The sequence below is a fragment of the Rhinolophus ferrumequinum genome, chromosome 18, assembly GCF_004115265.2.
Source record: "Rhinolophus ferrumequinum isolate MPI-CBG mRhiFer1 chromosome 18, mRhiFer1_v1.p, whole genome shotgun sequence".
Classification (NCBI taxonomy): Eukaryota; Metazoa; Chordata; class Mammalia; order Chiroptera; family Rhinolophidae; genus Rhinolophus; species Rhinolophus ferrumequinum.
Genome location: NC_046301.1, coordinates 57,906,146 through 57,931,451, shown reverse-complemented (window position 1 = coordinate 57,931,451; position 25,306 = coordinate 57,906,146). Strand labels below are relative to the sequence as shown.

General features: G+C 51.6%; 2 protein-coding genes across 9 annotated transcripts; one reads left to right on the top strand and one right to left on the bottom strand.

The window, feature by feature from the left end:
• The first annotated feature begins 152 nt into the window (after positions 1-152).
• On the top strand, positions 153-14,895 carry LOC117037622 (adenylate kinase isoenzyme 1). 3 transcript variants are annotated; one of them, XM_033133819.1, is made up of 5 exons: positions 153-380; positions 1,540-1,739; positions 2,363-2,476; positions 10,963-11,157; positions 11,893-14,895. In XM_033133819.1, the coding sequence occupies exons 1-5, from the start codon at positions 209-211 to the stop codon at positions 11,980-11,982; spliced, it is 771 nt and encodes a 256-aa protein (XP_032989710.1). In that variant the 5' UTR covers positions 153-208; the 3' UTR covers positions 11,983-14,895. The 3 variants fall into 3 exon arrangements, with proteins under 3 accessions (XP_032989710.1, XP_032989711.1, XP_032989712.1); XM_033133821.1 differs by lacking the exon at positions 153-380 and adding an exon at positions 679-1,043; XM_033133820.1 differs by lacking the exon at positions 2,363-2,476.
• On the bottom strand, positions 13,055-24,339 carry KHSRP (KH-type splicing regulatory protein). Of its 6 annotated transcripts, none has more exons than XM_033133814.1 (20): positions 23,978-24,238; positions 22,219-22,315; positions 21,527-21,565; positions 21,208-21,247; positions 20,259-20,308; positions 19,920-19,991; positions 19,095-19,152; positions 18,681-18,855; positions 18,436-18,534; positions 17,963-18,061; positions 17,725-17,827; positions 16,968-17,068; positions 16,731-16,875; positions 16,486-16,646; positions 16,294-16,403; positions 15,822-15,910; positions 15,526-15,726; positions 15,364-15,441; positions 14,929-15,089; positions 13,055-13,874 (listed from the first exon to the last, which is right to left on the bottom strand). In XM_033133814.1, exons 1-20 carry the CDS (start codon positions 24,236-24,238, stop codon positions 13,866-13,868), a joined length of 2,148 nt encoding a protein of 715 aa, XP_032989705.1. In that variant the 3' UTR covers positions 13,055-13,865. The 6 variants fall into 6 exon arrangements, with proteins under 6 accessions (XP_032989705.1, XP_032989704.1, XP_032989706.1 ...); XM_033133815.1 differs by lacking the exon at positions 13,055-13,874 and having other exon boundaries at positions 14,812-15,089; positions 23,978-24,078; positions 24,223-24,339; XM_033133816.1 differs by lacking the exon at positions 13,055-13,874 and having other exon boundaries at positions 14,812-15,089; positions 23,978-24,081; positions 24,226-24,331.
• Positions 24,340-25,306: the final 967 nt, after the last annotated feature.

The following is a 25,306-nucleotide window of genomic DNA, read 5'->3' as shown; positions in this document are numbered from 1 at the left end:
AGGGCAGCGGGGCATCCTGGGAGCGGAGAAAACCTATCCACCCTCGCGGGCTCTCGGCGCCTTGCGCTTGCGCTGCTCCACTCCGGAAGTGAGTCCAAGGAGGCCGCGTCACCATAGCAACCGAGGCCTTCTCTGACGCGTTGAGACGCCGCGACTCCATCTGAACCTTTTTGGGGTTCATTTGCTCCCCCTGCTCCGCGGACACCCCATGATCTTGCTAAATGGTTGGGACAGGTGCCCTTGTGACGTTGAGCCGAGCCAGGAGAGATCAGGGCCTGAGCGGGGATGGGGCGCGACCACCCCACGGGTCGTTGGCAGGATGGGTCTGTTCAAGTCCAAGCTGCCCAAAACGGGCAGGCCCCTGAGACCCAAGGAGAAGGGTAATATCGCGGGATGGCTGGCTTACTGGGGGAAAGGGAAGGAGGCTGTGGAGGGCAAGAGGAAGGTACAAGTACCCCATCCCACTTGTCCAGGTGTGGCCCCCCCATAGTAGTAATACAACTGCGCATGCTCACAGATCAGCCATTCATTAATCGACTTGAGCGGTTGCTGTGCTGGATTCTGGGCACTCCATAGTGACTGTGCCAAACCAGCTCCCTGTCCCCTTGGAGATTACAGTATAGTGCAGGAGACGATCTCAGAAAACGGTGTCTACAATTCAGGAAATACTACAGGAAAAGCACAGCTGGCTCTAAGGGCTCAAGGAAGAGGGGAAATTTAAGCTGGGCCCAGCAGGATGCATACAAGTTGGCTAAGCAAAGGTGGAGGGAAGCAAGACACCAAAATTCCACCATAAACTACAGCACCCCGTAGACATGGCCGGTAGTCGTGGACACTCACTTAGTCCTCACCCTCTACTATATGTCAGGAACTGTAAATTACTAGAAATATAGAAATATAGGCACAAGTGAGACAGAAATAGTCCTTGTCCTCATGGAGTACAGTCTGGCAGGGAGACAAAGAAGAAAAAGTACACAAAGTCATTACTGATCGTGGCCTTTGCTGTGGAGGAAATTGGGTTCTGACACAGGGGATGATGATGGGTGAGCTGCAACCTGAAGGCACTGGGGCAGGGATTTCCTAGAAGTTAGGGAAAAGTTGAGGGGGGAATGAGCTTGGCAAGTTCAAGGGACAGAAAGGAGTCCAGGCCACCACTGGGGGCTGGACCGGAGTGAAGGAAGGGGAGGGTGGTATGGAATGCGTCTGGGGGATGGACCTGCCCCTGTCTGAGCCTCAGTTTCTTGAACTGTAAATTGGGATGTTAGAGTCATTGTGACACCTCCAGGAGATGCTGTGTACAAGGGCCTAGCCTGCTCAGGTTTACACCATCCACTGAACCCACAGCAGCACTAACGCATGCCATGCCTGGATACACCAATGGGCCAGGACACACTCTCAGATGCCACCCTAAGGCAAAAGTGGGTATGCCAGCAGGACTGTGTCCAGTATATGCACTAAGCTGTGGACACAATCGCATCAGTGCCCACTGACCCCTACCGGCACCAATGCGTCTCCCTCTTTCTTCCCTGGTCACCGCAGAGATGCTCAAGTCCCCCCTGATCATCTTTGTGATGGGTGGGCCAGGCTGTGGCAAAGGCACGCAGTGCAAGAACATGGCGACAAAGTATGGCTTCTGCCATGTGGGGCTGGGCCAGCTGCTGCGGCAGGAGGCCCAACGCGGTACCCGGCGGGGCCAGAAGATTCGTGAAATCATGCTACGGGGGCTCCTGGTGCCCACGGTGAGAGCTCATGGGTGCAGGGGTGGAGGGAAGAAGGGGCTACGTGGGGACGAACTTCCCGGAAAGGCCCTGTGGAAGCTGATGGGCCTGGAAGGCTGTGGCTCCCCTCCTTGCCACTGTTTGGCTGCCCTGAACCTCTGTGTCCCCATCTGTAAAATGGGAGAGCAGCTAGACCCACAGCAAGAGTCTGTGGTGAGCTTTGGATGACATCATTCCTATAAAACACTTGGCAGAGTTCCTGGTACTTATGAAGCACTCAATAAAATTAGCTAGTATTTTTTCCCTTTGTGACCCTGGGCACATATATCATTGGCTCCTCTGTACCTATTTCCTCACCCACAGAATAAGGTCACTCCAGTACCTACCTGTAAGGTGACTGTGATGAGCAAATGAGGCCCAGCCAGCCTGGCACACAGTAGATGCCTGTCCAGTAGACAGCCGCTGTACCTACTTCTTGTAAGAGCTTGTGGAGGCCCCAGGGCATTGGGCAGACTCGGAATCTTGGGTGGTGGGCAGGTGTTTCCCAAATTCATCAGAGGTCCAGACTGAGAAAGACAACTTGCCAAGGTGACCTCATAGGTGAGGGCCTATGGACAATGACCCATCACCCCTTTCCTTCCCAGGGTATCATCCTAGATATGATCAATGACAAAATGCTGTCCTGCCCAGAGAGCCGGGGCTTCCTCATCGATGGCTTCCCTCGGGAGCTGATTCAAGCTAAGGAATTCGAGCGCATTGTGAGTGACCCAAAACTGTGTGAGGGTGTTAGGGTGTAAGGCGTGGAGCTGTTCCCCCCTCCCTTCCTACGATGGAGATCAGAAGGGCTGAGACTCAGGGGAGAGGAGATGAACAGAGGGAAATGGAGTTTTGTATTATCAAGGAAGAGTCAGGTTGTTGGAAGCTTCTAGAACCCAGGTGAAGAGCTAGAGAGTTCTCTGAGGGCAAAGACAAAGTCATTTTAGTATTTCCCTGCACAGTGCCTGCCCACTGAGTAGCACGGGTGTTTAGCAGCATCTCTGGGCCATAAAAATGGAATATAATTCTTCGTCCATCTATTTATTCCCCAAATAGTCCATGAAGACAGACTCTGAACTCGGGCATTCGTGAGATAGGCTTGGTCCTTGCTCTTAGGATGCCAAAAAACAGAGAGATACATCATGTGTAAAACTAAACAGAAATTTCTCCTAGCGATAAGTGTAGTGAAGAACAGAAGACAGAATGACACCCTGGAGGGACACTACTTCAGTTTGGGTGGTTCAGATGGCCCCTTGAAGGGGGGATATTGGAGAGCTAGCTGAGAGATGAGGGAGGAGCCAGCCGGTGCTGGACAAGTTGGAATGAATTTCTTCAGGTTATTTTTACAGGTCAGCCACGCTGACTTTATGAAAAGGCGCATCCGGGCACCTGAACAGCAAGGACTGGAGCATTTGAAAATGGCTGAGCAGGAAAAGAGAAATTGAGGCAGGCTGTAGGCCTCCAGGTTTTTCTGGAACTTGCTAGATTCCAGAAGAAGAATCTAGCAAAAAAGACCAGGTGGGAATCAAACAAAGGTCACCCAGCTTGGGACAGCTGTCCCCTGTTGGGTGGGGCCCTGCCCTTTGTTCGCACCTCCATTGAAGCATTTCTGTGGGGCTCATTGTGACGAAGTCAAAGGGTAAGTGATGGGCTCCCTCTCCCGGCCTGGGAGCTCTGAGGGGAAAGGCTGGGCTAGTGGACTCCTCTGCCCTCGCCAGCCCTGGGCCAGTGCCTGCCCTAAAGTAAGCACCCAGTCATAAATGCCAGCTGAATGGACGCCACAAATGGCCACAAAGTCTCAGAACGGAGGCTACAAACTCCCAGCCCTCAGGCCCTATTCGATCCACCAATGTGTTCAGTTTTGTCTCTAGAGTGTTTGACCCTTTTTTTTAATTTTAAATGAGTGGCCCACTTTCAAAACTCGGGAGATGCCACATCAAAACTCCCAACTTCTCTTGATAATTGCCTGGGGCGGCCGGATGGCTCAGTTGGTTAGAGTGTGAGCTCTCAACAGCAAGGTTACCGGTTCAATTCCTACATGGGATGGTGGGCTGCACCCCCTGCAACTAAAGACTGAAAATGGGGACTGGACTTGGAGCCGAGCTACACCCTCCACAACTGGATTGAAAGACAAAGACTAGATTGAGGGACCGCGACTTGGAGCTGATGGGCCCTGAAGAAACACTGTTCCCCAATATTCCCCAATAAAAAAAAAAAAATTTAAAAATTGCCTGACTTGGCAACACAGGGCCTGAATGTCCCCATGGTAACAGCAACATGAACTCGTCCTGAGCTTGTTACTGAGCCCAGCACTGTTCTCCACACTCTGCATAGGTTAACTGTGATCTTCCAGAACATTCTAGAAGAACGGTTCTCGTACTGTTGGCATTCTGCTTTCTGACAGAGGGATTGGGGAACTTGCCTCGGGTCACACAATATAGGTAGTGGGGGCAGGACTGTTTGTTCAGACTCTAGCCTGCCCTTGGTGGGCAGCATATGTCAAATGAATACACAGGAAGCCCCGCAGGAGGTTTGGCCACCGTCTGCTCAAGGGACAGTGGGCAGAGCCAGGCAAAGCCTGTGGAGCTCCGATCATTGTAATCAGGTTGGACTAAAATGAACGCCCAGAGTTAGGAGGCCCATTTATCTGGGCCGATATTTCTCCCAAAGTGTCACCTGCAAACAATGATTTTAGGGGGCTCACGGAAGAACATTTACTATTTTTAAAACTTTTTTAGCCTTACAGGACATTGCCGGAATGGTAGAAAGGTCCTGTTGTATCCTTCACCCAGCTCCCCCCAAGGGCGCCGTCTTATTTGACCATCGTTCCATACCAAAACCAGGCTATTAGTATTCGTATGTATTTGTTTTACAGTTACGTCCACAGAAGTAACATTCACTCTCCTTTTGCCTTAGTGCTATCATTGCCTTAAAACAAAAAAGTTAAGTAAAAAAAGAAGTTTATGGAATTCAAAGTTTAAAATAACAGCGTTGGCAGTGAATCACCAATGAACGTTTATCCTGCACAGCCTCAGGCAAACTCAGAAGCGTCGTGGAGAGGCACCCACGTCACAGCCGCTGTCCTCACCAGGAGAGAGAAGGGTTTGTGGCATGTGTGGGTGCTCACGCTCCCTTGAGTGGAAAAGCCAGCAAGGAAATCTTTGGTATTTTTGTGATGCCAGATTTCAAACACACAGAACCAGAATGATCTAATAACCCCACGTACCAAGATCGTTATGGAGGTTTGGCCACCCTTGCATATTTAAAAAAAAACTTTTATTTATTTTAAGTGTGTTTTTCCAGGACCCATCAGCTCCAAGTCAAGTAGTTGTTTCAGTCTAGTTGTGGAGGGCGCAGCTCACAGTGGCCCATGTGGGGATCGGACCGGCAACCTTGTTGTTAAGAGCACCGCGCTCTAACCCACTGAGCTACTGTTTCCCCGAAAATAACACCTAGCCGGACCATCAGCTCTAATGTGTCTTTTGGAGCAAAAATTAATATAAGACCCAGTCTTATTTTACTATAATATTAGACCCTGTCTTATATAATAATATAATATAATATAATACCGGGTCTTATATTAATTTTTGCTCCAAAAGACGCATTAGAGCTGATTGTCCGGCTAGGTGTTATTTGGGGGAAACAGGGTAGCTGGCCGCCCCAAAGCCATCCTTGTTTTATCTGTGCCAAAACGTCTGGTCATGATTGCCGATTTATGCATTTTGAAGCATATCCCAGATCCTGTTATGGGCACTTCCTCACCCAACGGATGCCAAGACGATTAACGTGAATCTCTTGGGAACATTTGATGCCCAGTCCACATTTGAATTTCCTCAATGTCTGAAAAATGTCTCTTTTATTTCCAGCTGGTTAGATTTAGGAGTAAAACCAGGTCCACAGTTGCTAGGTCTCCCCTAATCCAGGGCAGGCCGTCCTCCCTGCTGGCTGCCCTTGACCCGCTGAAAATCTGGGGCAGCTAGTGGTCCTGTACAATGTTTCCTGTTTGGATTTGTCCCTGTGCTTCCTTCTTTATGGCACTGTTTAACTTGTCTCCTTCCATCCCTCGTTTGCCCGGTACACTGAAAGGTAACAACAGGTGTACTTAGATTCGATATGTTTTGTGCATTTTTAAATTCATAAATATCTCAGTTTATATTTTCTAAACGATGAAGACTTTTGTAAAATCGCAACACGTCTGTTATCCCACCTTAATGTCAGCAGATAACTGATCAATATTCACATTTCCATGAACATCTCAAAAGCTTTTTCTTTTCATATCTTGTTTTAATCAGGATTTAAGTAAAGGTGACCCACTGCAATGATTGCTATGTCTCTGAGGTCCCTTTTCATCTATAGGTGCTCCTGCCATCTCTGTTGCTTTTGATTTCTTGCAATTTTATTGAAGAAGTCGAGTCTCTGGTTCTAATTTCTCATAGTGTGGGTTTTGCTGACTGCAAAGTTCATTTTGTTTTGACCATGTTCCTCTCTCTATTTTTCCTGGAAGTTGGTAGTGTGCCTGGAGTCTGGTTCAGGAGTCAGATTGGTTTTTCCAGCGCACATCATAAGCGTGCATGTGGACTTCCATCGGGTGGCATGTGGTGCTCAGCTGTCTCTTTGCCACGGCGGGTTTCTTGTTTAAAGGTGTTCACGTGTGTTCCGATGAGTCCAGTCTCTGAGTGTTCACCGGGAACCAGGGCGCAGACTTGAGAAAGTGGGAGAAACAGGGGATGTGTTGTGCTTGCAGAGTTCTTCTTCTGCCCAGTGCTGATGCTGGCAGGGTTGTGATCGTCTCTACTCCTCGGTGGTCGGCTTCTCCCCCTGCTTGGTGGTACCTGCATCAGCTACAAGTTCGGTGTAGGGCATTGCATTTGAACCTTGTTTGTACTGTATTATTTCCGGAGGCTCCTACATGCCTGGTTGCCACACTCTTAGCAGGGGGCCTGTTAGGCGCAGAATTTTGTCCCCCCAATTTCCTATGTTGAGGTCCTAACCCCCATGACCGCAGAAGGTGACTATTGGGAGATAGGGTCTGTAAAGAGGTGATTAAGTTAAAAGGGGTTATTAAGATGGTTGCTAATGTAATCTGACTAGTGTCCTTATAAGAGATTAGGACAGAGACACACACAGAGGGAAGAGGATGTGAGGACACAGGGAGAAGGTGGCACCTGCAGGCCACGGAGAGAGGCCTCAGGAGAAACCTTGATTTTGGCCTTCCAGTCTGCAGGACTGGGAGAAAACAGAATTTCTGTTGAGTCACTAACCAGCCCGTGCTGTTTTGTTGTGGCACCCTAAACATTCCACAGTGTCAGCTACATACTCCCATCAATTTCTGATCTCGTGGTAACTATCTTTTCTGGTCATTTTCCCCACGTTGATTAGCAGGAATTCTTCCCTAAGGAAGAAATGTCCTTTCTCAACGAGGGCTATTTGGTTATCCTGAAATACAGTTTCTACCAGACAGGGGGGATAAATGCTTCACTTTCCCTTTAATGGCCAATTTTCGGACCAAGGAGTTGGTGTCCTAGTTACCTCCAATGGTGACAATGAGGTTCATTATTTTGTTTTCCTTTGTTTTGTTCTCTCTCTCTTCCTTATGAACTCATGGGTCTTCATATGTTTAATGTGTGTCAATCAACTGCAGTCTTTTTTTTGTTGGTGGTGCTCAAGCTGTCACATCTTTGGCCAACTGGATCCCTTTCACACTGTCACTTGTGTCCTTTTCAACAAAAGGACAAAAGTTATTTTTAAAATTGCTTTCTGACACAAGACTTCTCCCCCCCACCTTTCACATTTCCTGCCCAGTTTTGGAACCAGACATTTCTCCAACGAGATCTTTTCTAGTGGTGTCCAATCTGGGTGCCAGAGGTACTCACTGCTACATTGTTTCCAGGCTTTTCCAGTGGACAGAGCGAGGAAACACACACTTTAGAAAGGAAAAAAAAATCGGAAGTTGATAATGATATTTCCAGCTCACAAGTAACATCAGTGTTTTTACTTCTTTTTTCCCCTAAAAATATTGGTTCCTAATACCATTAACCATTAACGTACTCACTTGCATAATCCCACTAAATGCAAACTAGTTTCCAAATAACATAGCAATATTAACAACTAAGAATAAAACTCCCGAAGGAAGTTTAAGATTTCCTTGCTGCACTGGTTTTCTTGAATCTTACTATGGATGTACTATAAAATATTGGGTCGCTTGAAAAAATTGACACCCAGTTGGATACATTCATTCATTTGGTTTTTGATATTTAGGGATTGCTTTTTAAAAATTTTGAACTTGTAAATTATTGAATGATTCCAAAGTTAAAAGCCACATAAAAAGGTATATCCAGAGTTTGTTTCCATTCATCCCTGTCCACTCCCCACCCCAAAGTATGCCCTCCCTTCCTCACGAGTTTTTGGTTTGTCCTTCTGGTGTTTCTTTTTGCAAACACAAAGAAGGTTTTGTGTGTGTGTGTGTGTGTGTGTGTGTGTGTGTGTCCCTCTGTCTCACACAAAAACCAACATTCATACTAGTCTTCAGTTTTTAAAAACTTTACAATATACTAGTATTCCATTGTGTGGCAGTGCCATTTTTATTCTCCTGATGTCCCAAAGGCAATAAGTTGTTGAACAACTTAATGATAGACAATAAGTTGTTTGCAATCTTTTGTCACTACAGACAATTCTACACTAAATAATCTTTGTGTGTCGTTTTGTTTTTTTGCTAGTATCTTTAGGATGGGTTTTAAGGAGTGGCATTGCTGGATTAAAAAGAAACGCATAGACCATTTTACTACATGTCACCTCACTCCTCATTCTGCACTGCCACCAGCAGCAGGCAAAAGTGCCCATTTCCTCCAGCCACACCAACAGAGGCTGCTGCCAAACTTCTGTATGTTTGTCAACCTGCTTTGGTGTGAAATGGTATTTCAGTGGTTTTAAATTGGTATTACTCACCCTTACTATGAGTGAGGTTAACCATCTTTTCCAAAATTTGAAGTTTCATTTTTTCTATGCACTCTTGTCTCCTTTGCTTTTTTTCCCCTAACACAATGTTGGTCTTCTTGATTTCCAGGAATTCTCTCTATGGTAGGGTTACTAGCCCCTTGTGATCATATGGTAGCTAATATTTCCCCACCCCCAATTTGTCAATCATCTTTTGACTTTGCTTTCTTTATTCTTTTGCCATAAGTTATTTTACCTTTTTTTGGTCAAATTTATCAATATTTTGTTATTTCTTCTGAATTTTGAGTCATATTATAGTTATTGGTTGTTTGTTTTCTTTTTTTCTCCAATCCTAGTTTTATAAGGGAATTCTTCCATGGTTTACTTAGTACTTGTGTGATCTCATTTCTTACATTTGTATCTCTGATCCATCTGGAACTTACCCTAGTTTTTGGAATGATGTAAAGATTCGATTTTGATCTTTTTCCAAATTGCGATCCAGTTGTTCCAGCATCATTTAGTTAAAAGTCTGTCTTTTTTACCCTTGATTTGAGATGCCAGTCTAGCCATATACCAACTTTCACTTAGGTCTATTTCTGGGCTTTCTATTCTGTTCCAGGGGTGTTTATCCCCTTGTGCACTGCTGTTTTAATTATGTGGCTTTATTAGGTTTTAATATCTGGTAGGGTAGGGTGCCTCTGCCCCCGCCCCAAACACCCGTTGCTTTTCCTTTGCCCAGCTTCTCCCGGCCATTCCTGCTTGATTTTGTGGATGAATGTTAGAAGTAACCCAACTCAACTAAAAAAATATCATATAGGGATCACATTAAAATTATAAACTAATTTAAGAACTCTCAGATCCTTTGTAACATTGAGTCTTCCTATCCAAGAACATTTCTATCTTCCTTTTGTTCCAAGTCTCTTTTGAGTCACTGAGGAATGTTTTATTCAAGTTTTCCTTGAAGATTTTCCTTAAGACTTTGCACATGTTTGGAAGAGCTTAGCTTGTTATATTGTATTTTTGTTGCTGTTTTAAAGGGGGCCTTCTTTTCTGATTTTTGAATACATGTTTGATTTGACTTCTGTATGTTAATGTTACATCCCATTACTTTATCACCTTCTCTTAAGTCTGTACTAGTTTATCTATTGATTTTCTTGAGTTTTCCAGAAATATAATCACATCATCTGCAAACAGACATGGTTTTATCTACTTTCCAATTCAGAGTTCTCAAATTGCTTTAACTCATTGCTTTAGCTAATCCTCTCATACCTTACCAAATCACAGTAGCAAGATGGGGCCATTTTGCCTTGTTTCTGACTTCAGTGGGAAAGCAAGTTTCCATTAAGATGCTGGCTGAGGATACTTTTATCAATTCTTTTTTTTTAAATTGAGAATGTGTGCTGAATTTTGTCACTGCCCTTTCTGTGTTTATGAGGATGATCATGATTTTTTCTTAAGATGTTAATACAGTAAGTTGTATCAAACCATCCTTGCTTTCTTGGAATGAATCCCACTTGGTTGTGAACTTTAAAAATGTTCTGTTGGATTCTATTTTACAAGCAAATTCTCGAGGAACTAGGAGGTGAACTTCCAGTGGGAAGCCATTGTGATCCAGGAGGGTGTCCCTGAGATGAGGCCAGTCAGAGGGCAGACTAGTGGTGTGGGCAGCGGGGAGCTCCAGTGAAAGTTTCTGGGCAAGAGGAAGGCAAGTGAAGACCACTTAAATCCTATCTTAAAAGGCATATTTCAATGTAAATACCCATTAACAAGGACTAGTTAAAAAAATTATGGTACACCCATACAGCAGAATACTACGTAGTGGTTAAAAAGAATCAGGAACCTCATGCGCCAATATGGAGTCACTTCCAGTTATACAGAGTGAACAGAAGTCAAGGGCAAATCAGTGTCTTCACTACTTGTATAAAAAAGAAAAAAGTGTATCAGAACTGGATTGGCTTGCACATTATATGCCTAAAATAGCTCCAGGAGGAGACACAAGAAAACAATAGTTGGTTGCCTCCAAGGAGGGTGAAACTGGGTGGCTGAGGATATTGAGGCACTCTTCACTCTTTCCTGACAGTGTTAACAAAGCTCTGCCCAAGTCTTACTCATCCAAAAACGAAGTAGGCAAGACAAAAACTTGGAACTAAAAAAGGACCCAAGGGGCCTGATTGTTCTTTATTGGGCCCACAATCTTAGACTCCTGATCTCTGGGGGAGCAAGGGGCCATCGAGCCCAGCTTCTTCCTCACCCAGGCTCTCTCCCCGTTGCGTAGGTGGGCCGGCCCCCTGACGTCGTCATGGTGTTTGACTGCTCCATGGAGACGATGGTCCGCAGAGCGCTGCACCGAGGCCAGGTGGAGCACCGGGGGGATGACTGTGAGCCGGCCATCCTCCAGCGCCTGGAGACGCACTACACCCTGTGTGAGCCTGTCTTCACCTTCTACCAGCAGAAGAACCTGCTCCGAAACGTAGGTACTCCCTGCTTACCACCCAGCCCCCTGGTTCCCAGGGGAACAGATCCAGCGTGACCCCAGGTCTCTCCAGGCCTCCGTTGCTCCACCGTGTCCACGGGGGAATTCCAGTCCCTCTGTTAGGCAGTAGTGGTGCAGTCTGTGGCCTCTCAGCTATGACAATGTTTAAGGTCTAAACAGAATGGCTCCCAAACTGAAACATTCAATACATTTTAGATCCTATCTACAAAACATAACATTATGACAACTGGCCAACCTCAGTTCAACACAAATGCAGCCAGATAGATTCCCAAGATAGAAAGTAGGGATAACTTCATTCTCCAAGTGACCCACACATTCCTGTCCTTTTCATTGTTATGAACATAGGGAACATTGGTGATGTTCCCTCCCACCCACAGGAGTTGGGAACATGAGATGAAGCTAAAGGGACAGCAACGCCTGTGGAACTAGTTCTGACCACGGACTGCATGGGAGGGCTAGTGGGCGATTCCCCCACCTCCGCCCCTCTATGGCCTGTTTGGAGGGACAGCATTTCTGCACAGCCTGTGTCGCCTAGTGGCCAGCCGTAACACGTGACCTTGTCCCATCTCCCTCTTCCCTCACCTGTATGGCCCTGGGACTCTGTTGATTCCTTACCAGCAATTAATGTGAACCCATTTCACCCTAGTTGTCGGGGTAGACGGCAATAACCCCACTGTGACTGGGAACCAACCCTTTCGTTTCCCCCTCTAGATCTTGGCAGAAGAAGCTCCAGAAAACATTTTTGCTAAGTGCTGCTCTGTCATCGAAAGCCTGCAGAGACTGGAGGGGGTTGGGGGCTGATGCTCCCCTTACCCCCAAACCCACACAGGGCTCAGAAGAGGGGGCACAGGGCCTGCAAGGTATGGCATCTGAGGGGAGCCTGGGGTTCTCAGCTAACCACACGACCCCAGAGCAACAGCACGCCCCTTCCTGGCCCACAGTGCCACAGGGTGGGCTGAGGGCCACCAACACACTCCCACAGGGGCAGCTTCCTAGAGCCGTGGAAGGCCTCGAGATGTGAAGAGCCCCACCTAGAGGCGGCACTGTTGCTGGCTCCTGCTTGGTGCTGCCATTTAAGCCCCCGGGCCCAGGCACTGACTCTGAATGTGCAAAGTGATTTTTAAGTGTTGGTATTCAAGCGTAAATCCAAAAGGAACAGTGTTGCCACACTGTGTGCCTCAAGGTGACTGTCCCTGGGCCAGGCAGTTCAAGTGGGCCCCCAGTTCACCCTGCCATCTCATCCTTGGCAGGCCACGGCGTGCCGGCAAGCACTGGGACTGGCACCCTTTCCTTATCAGGCCCGGTTTCCACGTCAGCGCTCACTAATGAACCAGGCCACAGCGAGGCATGTAGTAAGGCTGGGCCGGCTCCCGGGAGGCAGGGCCCGGGTTTGCTGTGGTGGCAGGCTGCATCCATGGGAACGCCTGCCCCCAAGGACCATCCTCGGTGGGGAGGGAGCCTGCAGCACCAGGCCAGGCAGGCTGCTTCTCCTTTCCTGCAAGGCAAAACCCCAGGGCAGAGTCTTTGGAGGCCTGTACCCCATTCTCTTTGGCCAAGTCTTGTTCTTCTATAAACACACTGCGGCCAGCACGCAGTTTTAGACAAAAAGCACTTTATTTAACAAAAACAAAAACAAAAAAAATGGGGGGAGGGGGAAAAAGTTATAGGAAAGCACAACGCCGCGCCTGCAGAAAACTATTTTCTCTTATAATTCTGTTTTCTTAAAAACAAAGAAAAAACACAACACAAAGCTTGTAACTTCCAATCACTGTTATCAGGCTTGTACAACATCTATAAAGAACAAACATCTGCTTCAAAACTCTACGGGGTGGAGAGACAGAGAGAAAGAGAGACGGCACCCAGCAGACATGGGGAGGTTTTGTTATCATTTATTTGTGAAGTTAAAAACGAGCGATAAAAAGTAAAAACTGCCATACAATTTTTTTGTTTTGTTCTCAATTTGTTTTCAGTTTCAATGTCCTCTTGAACAGATGAAACACGACAGACCAGTCCTGGGAGTGGGGGCACGGGAGGGGCCAGAGGGAAGCCAAGCTAGGACGGAAGGAGGAGCGAGAGGAGGAGCAGAGAGGCTGAGGGGCTGGACTGATTGGGGGGGGGGTCCCACAATATCAACACCTGGTCCAAGGAATGTTCCAACTCTAACTAAAAAAAAGAGATAGCAAGAGTGACTTTTTTTCCTTTTTAAACGTTTATTTTAAAAACATGAAGAGGGCCAAGGGTGGTAGGGAGAAAATGAATCGCTTTCCCCTGAAAGAGGCAGTTTCAGGAAGGCTGAGGGGAGGTGGTATAGAGATTTTTTTATATATATATATAATTTTATAGGTTTTGTTTTGCTTTTTGTGTTTATCTTAAAAAAATTTTATTTTTTGGCAGAGATTTAGTTCTCGCTATCTTCTATGGCTGGCTCAACATGAAGGATCCCAATTTTGAAAGGAAAAAAAAGAGCATGTGAGACACACACAATACGTGAAAGAGCAAGAGCCGGGCACTGACCTCCGAGCCACTCACAGAGAGGGCTCCCCTGCACACCCCCCCAATGGTAGCCATCGCTTTCTCACCAAACAAACAGAAAAAAACCAAAACAAAACAAAGCCCCCAAACAAAACAAAATGAAAAAAAAATAATAGAATTTTCACAGATGAAGAAGTTCACATTCATTCGATTCATTGAGCCTGCGGAGAGGGAAGAGATAGGAATTGGTCACTACGAGGAGGGGAGGCAGGGGCGGGAGACGGGGAGCTGGCAAGGAGGGGGCCAGGAAGCCCCTCTCCCTAGCCGGTGGGTGGCCAGCAGGACGTGTCTGTAACTGTCTAGTCAAGTGCTCCAGGGACTCGGCTGAAGTCAGACTGGCTCCTTGATGGAAGAGGAGAAAGAGGGACACAAAAGCGAGGAGGAGAGAAGCAGGGGCCGCAGAGCAGAGACAGAGAGAGAGAGAGAGAGAGAGAAGCCAATTCGGGGTTTGGAGGGGAAGGTAGGCGGCTCCCGGCGCATCACAACATGAACAATCTCAGAGATCACGGTGTCCCCACAACACCCCTGTGAGGTAGGTTGGAAGGTGGCAGCGATCGTCATGCCCACTTCACAGACAAGACTGGGACACAGAGACGGGCGCCAGAGCAGAGGCCCAGCCCAGGCGGAGTGGGTGGGGGGCCCCAGGGCCGTCCCCTTGGCAGGCTCCCCGAGTCCCCACCGGAGCCAGGGCCGCCCCGTGCTGGGGCCGCCTACACAGTCACTTGGACACCGGGATGGGGAAAGATCGTGGGCTTAAAAATAAAACAAAAAGAACAAAAACCAAAAAAGTAATGCAGAGAAGGGAAAAATGATCCGTTTTCTTCCCAAGTGGCCAGATTCTGAGTTAGCAGCCAGGATGGTGCCCAACGTTTCAGCGGCCGGCTGGCCTGCCCCACCCCCAGGACTACCCACCAGTTCAACAGTTCCACCTTTTATCTGTCTCGCGCTCTCCCCCAGCATCACGACAGACAGCGTTACACAGGAACAAGCGGGCCGGCGGAGGGAGGCCTCTTCTTTAACCTCTGGACCCAGCGCACACTTCCCCCGGCTCCTGGGGACTCCCGGAGACCTCCGGCCACATGGCCCCCGCTGCAGGCATCAAGGACACACCCCGCAGGGGAAGGGATTTCCGGCGCTACCCACTAAGGCAGGATGGACGGTGGCCGGGGGTTGGAAAGAAAAAGGAGGAGGAGGAGGGTGGCAATTCCCACTTGCCTGCTGCTGTCCCTGCTGTGTGGGTGGAGGCTGGGGGCCGCCAGGACCTGGAGTCTGTCCGTAGTAAGCGGCTTGCTGTCTGTAATATTCAGCCCAAGCGGCGCTGTAGTCTGGCTGGGAGCCTGGGGGTGCTCCTGGACCCCCACCCGTGGCCACTTGAGCTGTGGAAGAGAGGGTGAGTGTGGCTGGGTGCAAGAGCGGGCCTGGCCCTGTCCCCCCCAGGCCCCACCGGCTCAGCCTGCTTTTTTAAAAAGTTACATTAAATACGGTTGATATCCAATATTGCTAGTTTCCGGCGTACATCCAGCACTCGCCAGTTGTGTTCCTCAGCACGTGAGCACTGAGTCTGTAAGCGCGCGTCTGCAGTTACGACGCCACCAGCCACATTCTGTGCTGCACACTACATGCCACGACTTATTTTTGTGTGGAGCTCACCCTGCTTCTTGTAGTACTCCTCCCAGGCTTTCGTGTAGTCCTGCTGCGGGGGAGCTCCAGGCTGCTGGGGCTGCTGGCCTGCAGGAGGCGGGCACTGAGAGGTCAGAGGACAGCTCAGGGTGCAGCTGCCCGCTCGCCCCCCGAGGCGGCGCTCACACTCACCGATCTTTTTGTAATACTCTTCCCAGGCCTTAGTATAGTCTGACTGGCCGGCGGGTGGGGGCTGCGGGGGCTCGCCCTGCGAGGGTGGGGCTGCGGGGGCCGGTGCGGGGCCAGGCACGGGGCCTGGGGGCTGCTGGTAGTAGTGTGAATAGTAGGCGGCCCAGGCTGCATTGGGGTCTGCGGCGGCCGCGGCAGCTTTACCTGCAGGAGGAGAGCAACACGGGCTGAGGGGAGGCACAGGAAGCCGGCCTCGTGCCCAGGCCCAGAGCTGCCCCCAAGCAGGCGGCCTTACTTACTCGGGTCATGAGGAGCAGGTGGTTGCCACTGGGGGTAGGTATTACCCCAGCCCTGGGGTGGGTACTGGTGAGGAGGGGGGCCCCCAGCACTGCAGGATGAAAGAAAGGGAACACATGAGCCAGGGCTGCTCTTCTAAAGGGGCAGGGAAGGCTGGTAGGAAGAGGGCCCACAGAAAGGTGTGAGCCGATCAGCAGACGCAGGCTACGAAACCACGCCTCCCAATTCAACATGCACGGATTTACGCATGGGCTGGAGACCGAGAGCAACCCCTATAGCAGTCTGTACAAAATGGTATCTGTAAAACAGAGGGCTGGACTGGATCCTGTTTGGGGCCTGAAAACTCAGCATTTCTGAAAGGCAGGGATGGACCTCTTGGTGGTGAATCAAAATGGAAATGGTGCCTGTCACTCTTCTTGCCAGTGTTAACGACCCCCATGTCCCAAATCCCAGGCAGCTGACAGAAATACTCACTGAGGGGGAGCTCCCGGTGGCCCCTGATTGAAGGGCCCGGGATTGAAGGGCCCCATGGGTCCAGCAGGGCCTGGTCCCCCCGGGCCTGGTCCGACTGGGCAGAGGGGACCCTGGAGGAAGGAGAATGGGACGAAGTCAGTGGGCGGGAGATAGGCGCCAGGCCCAGCCTCCCAGAACCCTCCCCGAGCCCACCTCAATCTTCTCCTCAATGAGCTGTTTGGCATGGTCAATCTGCTGGGGTGAGCCCCGGATGATGAACAGTTTGAAGTTGGGGTCTCCATTGGGCGGCAGCTGCCGGGAGATCTCTACAAAGGCGCCCGTCTGCTGGTTTATGGCTTTCACATTCTCACCACCTGCAGGGGACACAGGCAGTGAAGAGATGGCAGGAGGAGCAGAAGAGTAGGGGAGGGATGGAGGGCAGGGCGGCACCTACTCACCCCGTCCGATGACCAGCCCGCACTTGTGAGTGGGGATGGAGAAGGTCATCTCCCCGCCAGGAGGGCCCCAGCTGCCTTGGCCCCTTCCTCGGCCCCTGCCCCCAGGGGGCATGCCAGGACCCCCTGGTGGGCCTGGGGGACCACTCTGCAAGACAGGAAGATGGAAAATGAAGGCAGGAAGCCAGGCCAGTCCCCTCTGCCCCCACCAGCTCTTCTCACCTACCGTGCGCCACTTACCCGGAGGCTCTGGAGGAGGTCATTGATAATCCGGGCTGCGTGCTCGCATCGGTCTGGGGGCCCCATTATGTGAGCTATCTTCTCAGGACCTGTCCCATCATCTGCGGCCAGCACCCAGAGAGCAGACACAAAATTCAAAAGAGAAGCACAACTCCAAACCAATGCCTCCTCAGGGCAGACACTGTGCCAAGACAAGTGTCTCAGACATCTCAGACTCAGTGCCACTCGCCACGCTCCGTGTATTCAGGAGTGAGGAAGGAGGCAGGCGGACGGGCCCACATCCTCAAAGAAGGAAACCCACCAGCTAGGTAGGGCGGTAGCTGAGGCTTCTTTCTGCAATTGGAATCCCCAGAACTAAGGATCCATTTTACAGAACTAAAAACCTCTGAAAAGTATCAGAGGAGTCCCTCCTCCCCATAGACCTGCCCTCAGGGACTCACAGGCTTGGTAGGAGCCCAGAGTCAAGGCAGTGATCTGATCCAGCCCAGGATGCCCAGGTTACCCAAGATGCCCTGTCAGAATGGGCCTCTGGTGGGGGAGAGGGAAAGGGTAGATTCGATAGGAGAAAAAAACACGCTCCCTCTGGACCTGGCAAGTGTGCCCATGACCGACTCTCACAGGCTGTCCCGAGGTCTAGAAGAAACGAGGCACCGAGAGGCTCAGCAGGCTAACTATGGTGCCAAGCTGCCCGAAGTGGACCTCAGGGTGAGCTTAAGAGAACAGGAGCAGCTGGCACATCACGTGGCTCGACCCTGACCTTGTTTAAACTGGATCCGTACACCAGCATCATTCTGGATCTTTTTGATCATCTCTCCGCTCCGGCCGATGACCACGCCAACAGAATGCCTGGGCACTGGCACCTGAGGGGGCAATGAGGGAGGGCAGCAGAAATGTCAGCCAGGTTCTGCCCCCACAGCTCAGCTGCCCTCTGCTGCCCACTGGCCACGAGGAGCCCACACCCCACGGCCCTCCATCCCGGGGAGGCCCACACTCACATCAATGCCCCCACCAATCCGGGACCCATACTCATTCCGGTCCCCAAATCCGCCCTGGTCACGCTCTCGGAGGATGTCCATCACCATCTCGCAAGCTTGCTGCAAAGACAGGGCCCGGTATACACATGGCAGCCCTGCTGCCCAATGCAATCCGCAGCCTCCCACAAACCGAGGATCTCAGGCCTAACTAAGCTACGGAAGGACCAACACGCAGGTGCTGAGAGCTCTTTACTGCCACCCTGAGACGCAGGCGCGGCCAGCACCCCCATTTTCCAGACAGGAAAACAGGATCAGAATTTAGGCCATTTGCTTACATAGAGACCACTGGGAGGGAGGGTTTGACATAAGAACACTGAGTCCTGGGCTGACTTCAAAGCCAGTGCTCCTGAAAACGTCTCCACTTGCATTCAAATCCCCAACCTGCCTGCAGCCTCACTTCTCCAGAACCCCCACCACCCGCAGGGTGCACTCACCTGCACTTTATAAGGATCCCCAATGATCCGAAGAGGTTTGTCCACGTTTGTGTTCTGGGAACCATCTTGAATTAAAATCATCTTCACTCCAGCTCGTTCCTTTAAAACCAATGTTGACTGTCAGTGTAGGGTTTTCAAAGGACTTTCTGGCGACTAGTGCACTCAGGGCGGCAGCGGTGGGGGGTGGCAGAGCTGGTGGGCTGGGTGGGCCCTCGGCCGGCCACAGGCAGCCCGCCCGCCCTCACCTGCAGCTGCTTAATGGTCTCCCCACCCTTGCCGATGACCAGGCCGGCCTTTCCTGCAGGGATCATGATCTCCTGCACCGTGCCGTTCTGGCCCCCATTGGCGTTGTCATGGAACTGTCCTGGGGGGCCCCCACGACCCCGAGAGACGATGTCATCCAGCATCATCTTTGCTTTCCTGGGAAGGGGAAGAATGGGGTGCTGTCACTTGAAATGGCATTGGCCTGGCGCCCCCTCCCCCCCAGCTAAAAGGGAAGGTGACTCCAACATCTGCATCTGACAGATGACAAGGAAGAAAGTACGGTCCCTGGGGCCGGGGTGCAAGGACGCGGTGTGGGAGTCTTCTCCAACTTTCAAAGGGATAGACAGGGCTTCTGCCCACTCCCATGGCAATGACTGGCCCAGCCAGGCACTTACTGGACAGACTCTGGGGCTCCTGTTAAGGACACACTGCGCTCAGGGAGGCCACCACTGTCTGGAGAGAAGAGGAGATAGGCTCATTGCCTTCCCGTGTCTGCAGACCCTGGAAAGGCCTTTGGTGGAAACGAGGAAACTTCCAGAACAATCAACGGCCACTTCTACCACCATTCAGCAGCCCGACAATTTACCTCTCCAAACACCTGGGAGGCTGCTCTATAAAGGCCACAGTCAGGAAGCTTAAAGTCCAACAACGGAAGCAGAGCTTTTAGGGAATAAGGTGGAAGAGGGGGCAGATTCTACAGGGTCCAATCCCAGGGCCACTCCCGCCACCACTGACAATTACATGCACGTGCTCTAGTCAATAAACTCCTCTGCTAGAGCAAGTCCTCAAAAAACCCAGCAAAGCAGCCACTTGCAGAGGAGCAGGCAGAGTTGGGTTTCAAACCCAGGCCCCACCTCAAAGCGATTCTTTCTAATGCACCTCCCAGCCTCTTGTTTAGTTTAGGTGGCAACGTAACGTAATGGTTCAGAGCAGGTCTGGAACAAGGCTCCTTGTGATCAAGTCTAGATCTTCCCTAAGCCCTCCCCCCAACTGTAAAATGAAAGAAAACGAACCTTGCAGCTATGCCTCGAGGTGCTGTACTAGTTAATACTGCACTGAGCCTGACACATAGAAGGTACTCAATAAACCAACAACACAATAAAAAAACACCAGCCCGTTTCGCGTCTATCCAGTCAAGGCAAAAGTTAGGGGATTATTGAAGTGCAAAGAGCCAGCCCCAGCCCAGCGCCTGTTCAGGTACGAATCGAGCTCACTCATACCTGGCGAGATCTGGACTTTGCAGCCCGAATCCTGCTGAATTTTGTTAATCTGCTCGCCTCCTCTGCCAATGACTAGGTGGAGAAGAAAGGAGAGAATCAGACACCGACAGAGGAGCCGGCACTGAGAAGACTGGGTGGTGGGGTCCACGGCCCTGCTGACACTCTGGGGGCAGTAGTCATGTCGAGAGCTCCACTGTCCTCCCTGCCCAGAGAGGACAGGGGCGAGCAGGACACAGGAGACCCTTTCAGACCAAAGCTCCTGGGCTGGCAGGGGTTCCCAGGACACTGTCCCAGAGTGGGGGACAATGGGCGCTCCTGACCACAGTGACCCACACTCACTTAGTCCCACCATGCCGTCTGGGACCCTGTACTCCTCTGTCATTGAAGTCCTGCAAAGAGAAACAAGGACGGTCAGTCTCAAACAGGAAAGAAGCAGAGGAGAGATAAAGACCCAGGGGTTCTCCCTGGAGAAGAGGCCGCCCGATGTTTCTGGCCTCTGACCCTGTTTCCTATAATGGAACCAAGACCCCTAAGCCAAATCTAACAGCATGGGGGCCAGGGCTCCCTCTCTCCACAATGGGTTACTTTACCTCTCGAGGCCTTAGTTTCCCCACCTGGGCCACGAGAGGCTTGTTCTGGGAGAGCATGGTCCCTGAGCCAGTGCTGCCCCACTGACTCCGGGAGGGAGACATGGGACACTTTCATAGCAATCTGATGGAGTCATTTTATATCTGTTGACTTTTTAAAAAACGAATTTTGTATCTTTTTCATTTCATTTTCCTCACAATCATTTTTATTGTATTTTATAAAACTTCTGGTCCATTAAGAAAAAAAACAAAAACAAAAACAATGTGCCCCTTTGCAAAGGATTCTATGTCAGATCCACTGAGGTCATTCTAGCGGGCAAAAAGGCAGGAAAGACTACCCCCTGGCCCCCCCCCCCCCCCCCCCCCCCCCCCGTCTCCACCAGCTCTCAGGGGAACAAGTATTTGTAGAAAACAGATAAAAAAAACCAAAAACCAAAAAACCAGCCTTTTCTAGGAAGACAGAGGTTTGTGTTTCTCAGCATCCCCACTCCAACCCAGAAAGCACCAGGGCGCAGAGACCACCCTTCCATCATTACAGCCGACTGCACAACCCTCTCCTCCCTCCAGCCCTGCAGACAAGCAAGTACAGGGATGAAGGCAGTGCCTTCTGCCCCCAGCCAGAGCTCTCCCCCAGGGCAGTAAGAAAGACCAGAGACAGCTGACAGACAAGTAAAGGACATGTTTGCCAAATCACAACTTACCTGGGAGGAGGATGGATGGGTCCAAGTTGAGAACTGATGGCTGCAGGGAAAACAATCCAAAGAAAGATTGGCCTGGCTCCTCTCTGGGACCCCAAACACCACTGTCTCCCGGGACTCCTGTCCGCAGGGGGCCGACTAGCATTACTACAGGCTGAGCCCACCTCCTAGAAGCACAGGCACTGGGCACCCTGAAGCTCATGGATCCCAGATGATGAATACCCGGAGCCTCCATAAAGGACAGGGGCTCCTAGCTCCTGACTCCTAACAACCTCTTAAGACCCTGAAGCGGCCCTCTGCCTGTGTCACCCAATGGACTTACAGTCTCCCTGAGAAGCCAGTTTCTTGCTCTCCGGTTGGTCTGTGAAAGAGAGAGGATGTCAGATGCAGCACCCACCCACCCACAGCTGCCTCAAATCTGAGGCTGGTGCCACATGTCTGGGCAAACGATCCCCCTTCTTCCACACCCCCCTCTCCCCCAATATCAGAGCTGAGACAGGAGTAGCAGAGACCAACCCCAGAGGGAGGCAGACTGCATCAATCCCACTACCAGCACTCAGGGTCAAAAAGCCTTTTATAATGGGGGAACAATGATGGCTGCACTCGAGTCCTTCCAGCTTAGGACGAGACCTGAGGCAGTGGGGTCCTAGTTGAAAAAAGTCAGCTGGCCACCCAGTTGAGCATTTTGGCTACTGTGGGTAATGCCATATGCCCCAGGGCCAGCCAATTGTTACTTACACGGGGCCTTAATAAAATGCAAGCATTTCCCCAGCCTACCAGAAGGGGAGGAACGATCTTGAGAACTTACAACTTGGACCTAGCCACAGTCAATCTGCCCTCCTCTCAGCCACCTGATACCTCAGGATGGCGGCCCAACAAAAAGAATGAACAAAGCTGGAATTGCTGAGGTTTTAAAAGACCGAACGGCAGCGGGCTTCCCCCCCACTCTGAACCACATTCAAACAAAGGCACCTCACTCTCTACCCCCAGCCCTTCCTCCCAGCAGGTAGTTACCTCCATCTTCCAATTGCCGCTTTTGGCCCCCAAAACCAAAATCAGGAGTGCTGTTATTCACTGTTGTAGCAGCGTCGCCTCCAATTTTGGCTGCAATCTAGAAATGAAATTGTAAGCACAGAAGAATTACCACCAAAGAACCCTCCATGGTGCTCAGATCAACTTCTCAGCCTCTTCAGTTGTCCTGTCTTACTGTCTGGCCTGGGAGTGGTTACTTCCTAATTTAGGAAAGAGCCTGTTAAGACATTCTAGAAGGAGTTTTCACCTAAGGCCTCAGAGTACAAGAGTTATCTAGGAATTTCAAAACTCCCCTTCTCGATGGGATTTGGGCCTAAATTGTTTGTGGCCAGACTGTAACCCACACCAACTTGTTCTAAGGGTGAAAAGAACAGACGCTCGGTGCCATGGAGGGTCCTCAGGTCTCCACAAGGGAGGGCTGCAGAGAACTAGAACATTCTTCTGGGATACTGAAAGGTACAACTTTCCTTTATCTCCCTCACCCTCAGAATCTTTGCATTTGTGGAACAAATCTCAGGAAGTGTTTGCTTCAGGGCATCTGAAATCTACATTTGAACAAAAACAAAAGACCCTTTTGGAACACATGTTACAATTTAGCCACATGAACAGCAACTTCAAATAAACCCAACACAACCAAGTGAACACCATAGAACCCATTTGTGGAATTACTACAAGTTTCCCAAAGAAACACAAACCGGGAACTAAGGAGCTACCTTTTCACCTCTCTCAATATTTTTACAACACTTTCAGCAAAGCTCCTGGGCTGCCAGATGGGTATCTTATCCCACCCCAACAGATCGCACCAATCCCCCCAGTCATAGCTGCTTCTCAATGAAGACAGTTCAGTGGGCAAGCAAATCAAATGCACATCAGAACCCTAGCCCACCCCACAGGTGAGAAAGCCACAGACCACACAGGACAGGAACAGGGCGTTCACCTAACGGGACTTCCCACCATGCCCTGGAGGCACTGGGACAAACCCGGTCCACCGGGGTCTGCTTCCCAAAAGGGCGGCAAAGTCCTCCCGTTCTGAAGGCCTCCTCCCTTCCAGGCCCCCAGGGAGGATGCAAATGGAGCTGGGGAGGTCAGTCCCACCAGCATGTGACACCTCCATGTTGTCATCAAGACTCCTAACACTGTGGTGGGACCTTCCCCTCTTTCCCAAAAAGAAACAGAACACGCTTAAAAGCCACCGGAAGTACCAAAAAGAGCCAGCTCCTACACCCACCCTCCCCATTTCGCCTTAGTGCTTGGCCGCTCTGGCAGCAAATGGGTCCCCTTTCCACGCTCAAGAAGGGTATTTTCTCCCCAAGTCCCTTCTTCCTGAGGGGCGGGCTTAAACGGGAATGGGTTTGGGGCAAACAGGGCTTTCCCCTGATGGAGAGGTTCGGGCAAAACAAGACCTTCCCCGGGAAAGGTGGACCCTCTCCTTCCAGGAGAGTGGAGCATGCTTTCGTGTGTATTAAGGTGGGGGGACCCCAAAGTGACTGGCCGCGCTCCAGAGCCCCTACACAGCCAGGGGCCGCCCTTGGAGACCCCCAGACGCCCCTTCCCCCAGCAGGGGGTCACCCGTGAGGGACCCCACTCGAGGCGCCAGGGGCTGCCCAAGTCCCAGCCTACCGGCCCACGTGACCCCGCGGCGGCCCCCGAGGCCCCCCCCCGCGACCCTACGCGCGCGCACGTGACCCCGCCCCCTCCCCCGCCCGCGCGCGCGCCCCCCTCAGGCCGGCGGCCTCCTCACCTGGCGGGCCCGCTGCACGGCGTCGGCGAAGGCGTCCTTGCGGATCCCAGGGCCGCCCCCGCCAGGGGGCTGAGAGGGACCACCAGCCGACCCCCCGCCCGGGCCGCCGCCGCCTGGGCCACCGCCGCCGCCGCGGTCCCCCGCGCCCGGCGGGCCCGGTGGAGGGCCTCCCCCGGCGCCACCGGCTCCCCCGGACCCCCCGCCCCCGCCTGCGGGCGGCGGCGGCCCGGGCGGGGGTCCTCCCGTGCTGTAGTCCGACATGGCGCGGCGGGGCCGGGCCTGGCGCGGAGGCTGAAGCTGAGGAGGAGGAGGCGGTGGCGGCGGCTCAACGCGGGAACAAGGCCTCGCTCCACACGGCCGCGGAGCACTCTGGGAACCCAGCGGCTGGGAAGACTACGAGGGGGGAGAGGGACGCCCCCTCCCACCGCCCCACGGCGCTGCCGGGCCAATGGGAAGCCGCCGCCGCTCCCCGGACACCAATCGCGGGCTCTGCAGGCGAGCGGCCAATCGGAGTGCCGCGAGAGGCAATGGGCGGGAGGCGCCGTGTGACTGAGAGCTCTCGGAGGCAATGGGCTGCGGGCTACAGGCGCTGGGCGGGCAAATCAAGGCGATCCGGGAAGGCGGAAGGTCCAATAAAGCTGGATTTACAGAATCGCGGGGCGGCTTCAGAACTGGACAGGAAGGAGGGTCCTAGCGAAAAGCCCCTCTGAACGGGCTGGGCGGGCACCCGGTGAGATAGTCGTGTACGCAAGCCAATGAGTACAAGCGGAAGGCGGTGCTTGTAAGGATTGACAGTCAATTTAATCCAATCCCTGACGAGTTCTGGTTGACGTGCTTGGGTTTGGACGGGATTACTTTCCATGTTAACCAGAATCGTTTTCTAGTTTTGACTTCTAAGCCAATGGCTGAGCGACGGGGGCGGGTGTTAAGTGACTGACACCGCTCCGGACAAGTAGCAATGAATTAAAGTGCCCAGTTTTGGTGGGAGCCAGTGGAAGCGCCGCTGCATTGGGGCGGAGCCCGCCACTAGACGGCTATAGGGGATTAGCTGGAGCGGGGAGTGAGTGGCAGCCGACGTAGGCAGTGGCTACCGACCTCCGGAATTCAGGCCTGACGTCAGGGTTAGCGCCCCTGGAGCCTGGCTGGGTAGGCCATGCACGTGGCCTGCTTGAGGCCTTGGAGTTCGGGTGCTTGCCGGGGTGAAGTGATCCGAGAGCAAGCGGAAACCCAGGGATCCCCTGTATCCCCTCTCTTCTCTCCACCCAGGGATCTTCTCTTCCAGGATTCATGGAACCAGCTCCCCTCCTGAACTCAAGGGTCTTAGGCCGT

Coding starts and splice junctions, on each gene's coding strand:
- LOC117037622 (XM_033133819.1), top strand. CDS start 209: ATGATCTTGCTAAATGGTTGGGACAGGTGCCCTTGTGACGTTGAGCCG. Junction 381..1,539: donor CCTGAGACCCAAGGAGAAGG/GTAATATCGCGG, acceptor TGGTCACCGCAG/AGATGCTCAAGTCCCCCCTG. Junction 2,477..10,962: donor CTAAGGAATTCGAGCGCATT/GTGAGTGACCCA, acceptor CCCGTTGCGTAG/GTGGGCCGGCCCCCTGACGT.
- KHSRP (XM_033133813.1), bottom strand. CDS start 24,238: ATGTCGGACTACAGCACGGGAGGACCCCCGCCCGGGCCGCCGCCGCCC. Junction 18,856..19,094: donor GGAGCCCCAGAGTCTGTCCA/GTAAGTGCCTGG, acceptor TCCCCTTCCCAG/GAAAGCAAAGATGATGCTGG. Junction 18,535..18,680: donor AGACCATTAAGCAGCTGCAG/GTGAGGGCGGGC, acceptor TTGGTTTTAAAG/GAACGAGCTGGAGTGAAGAT.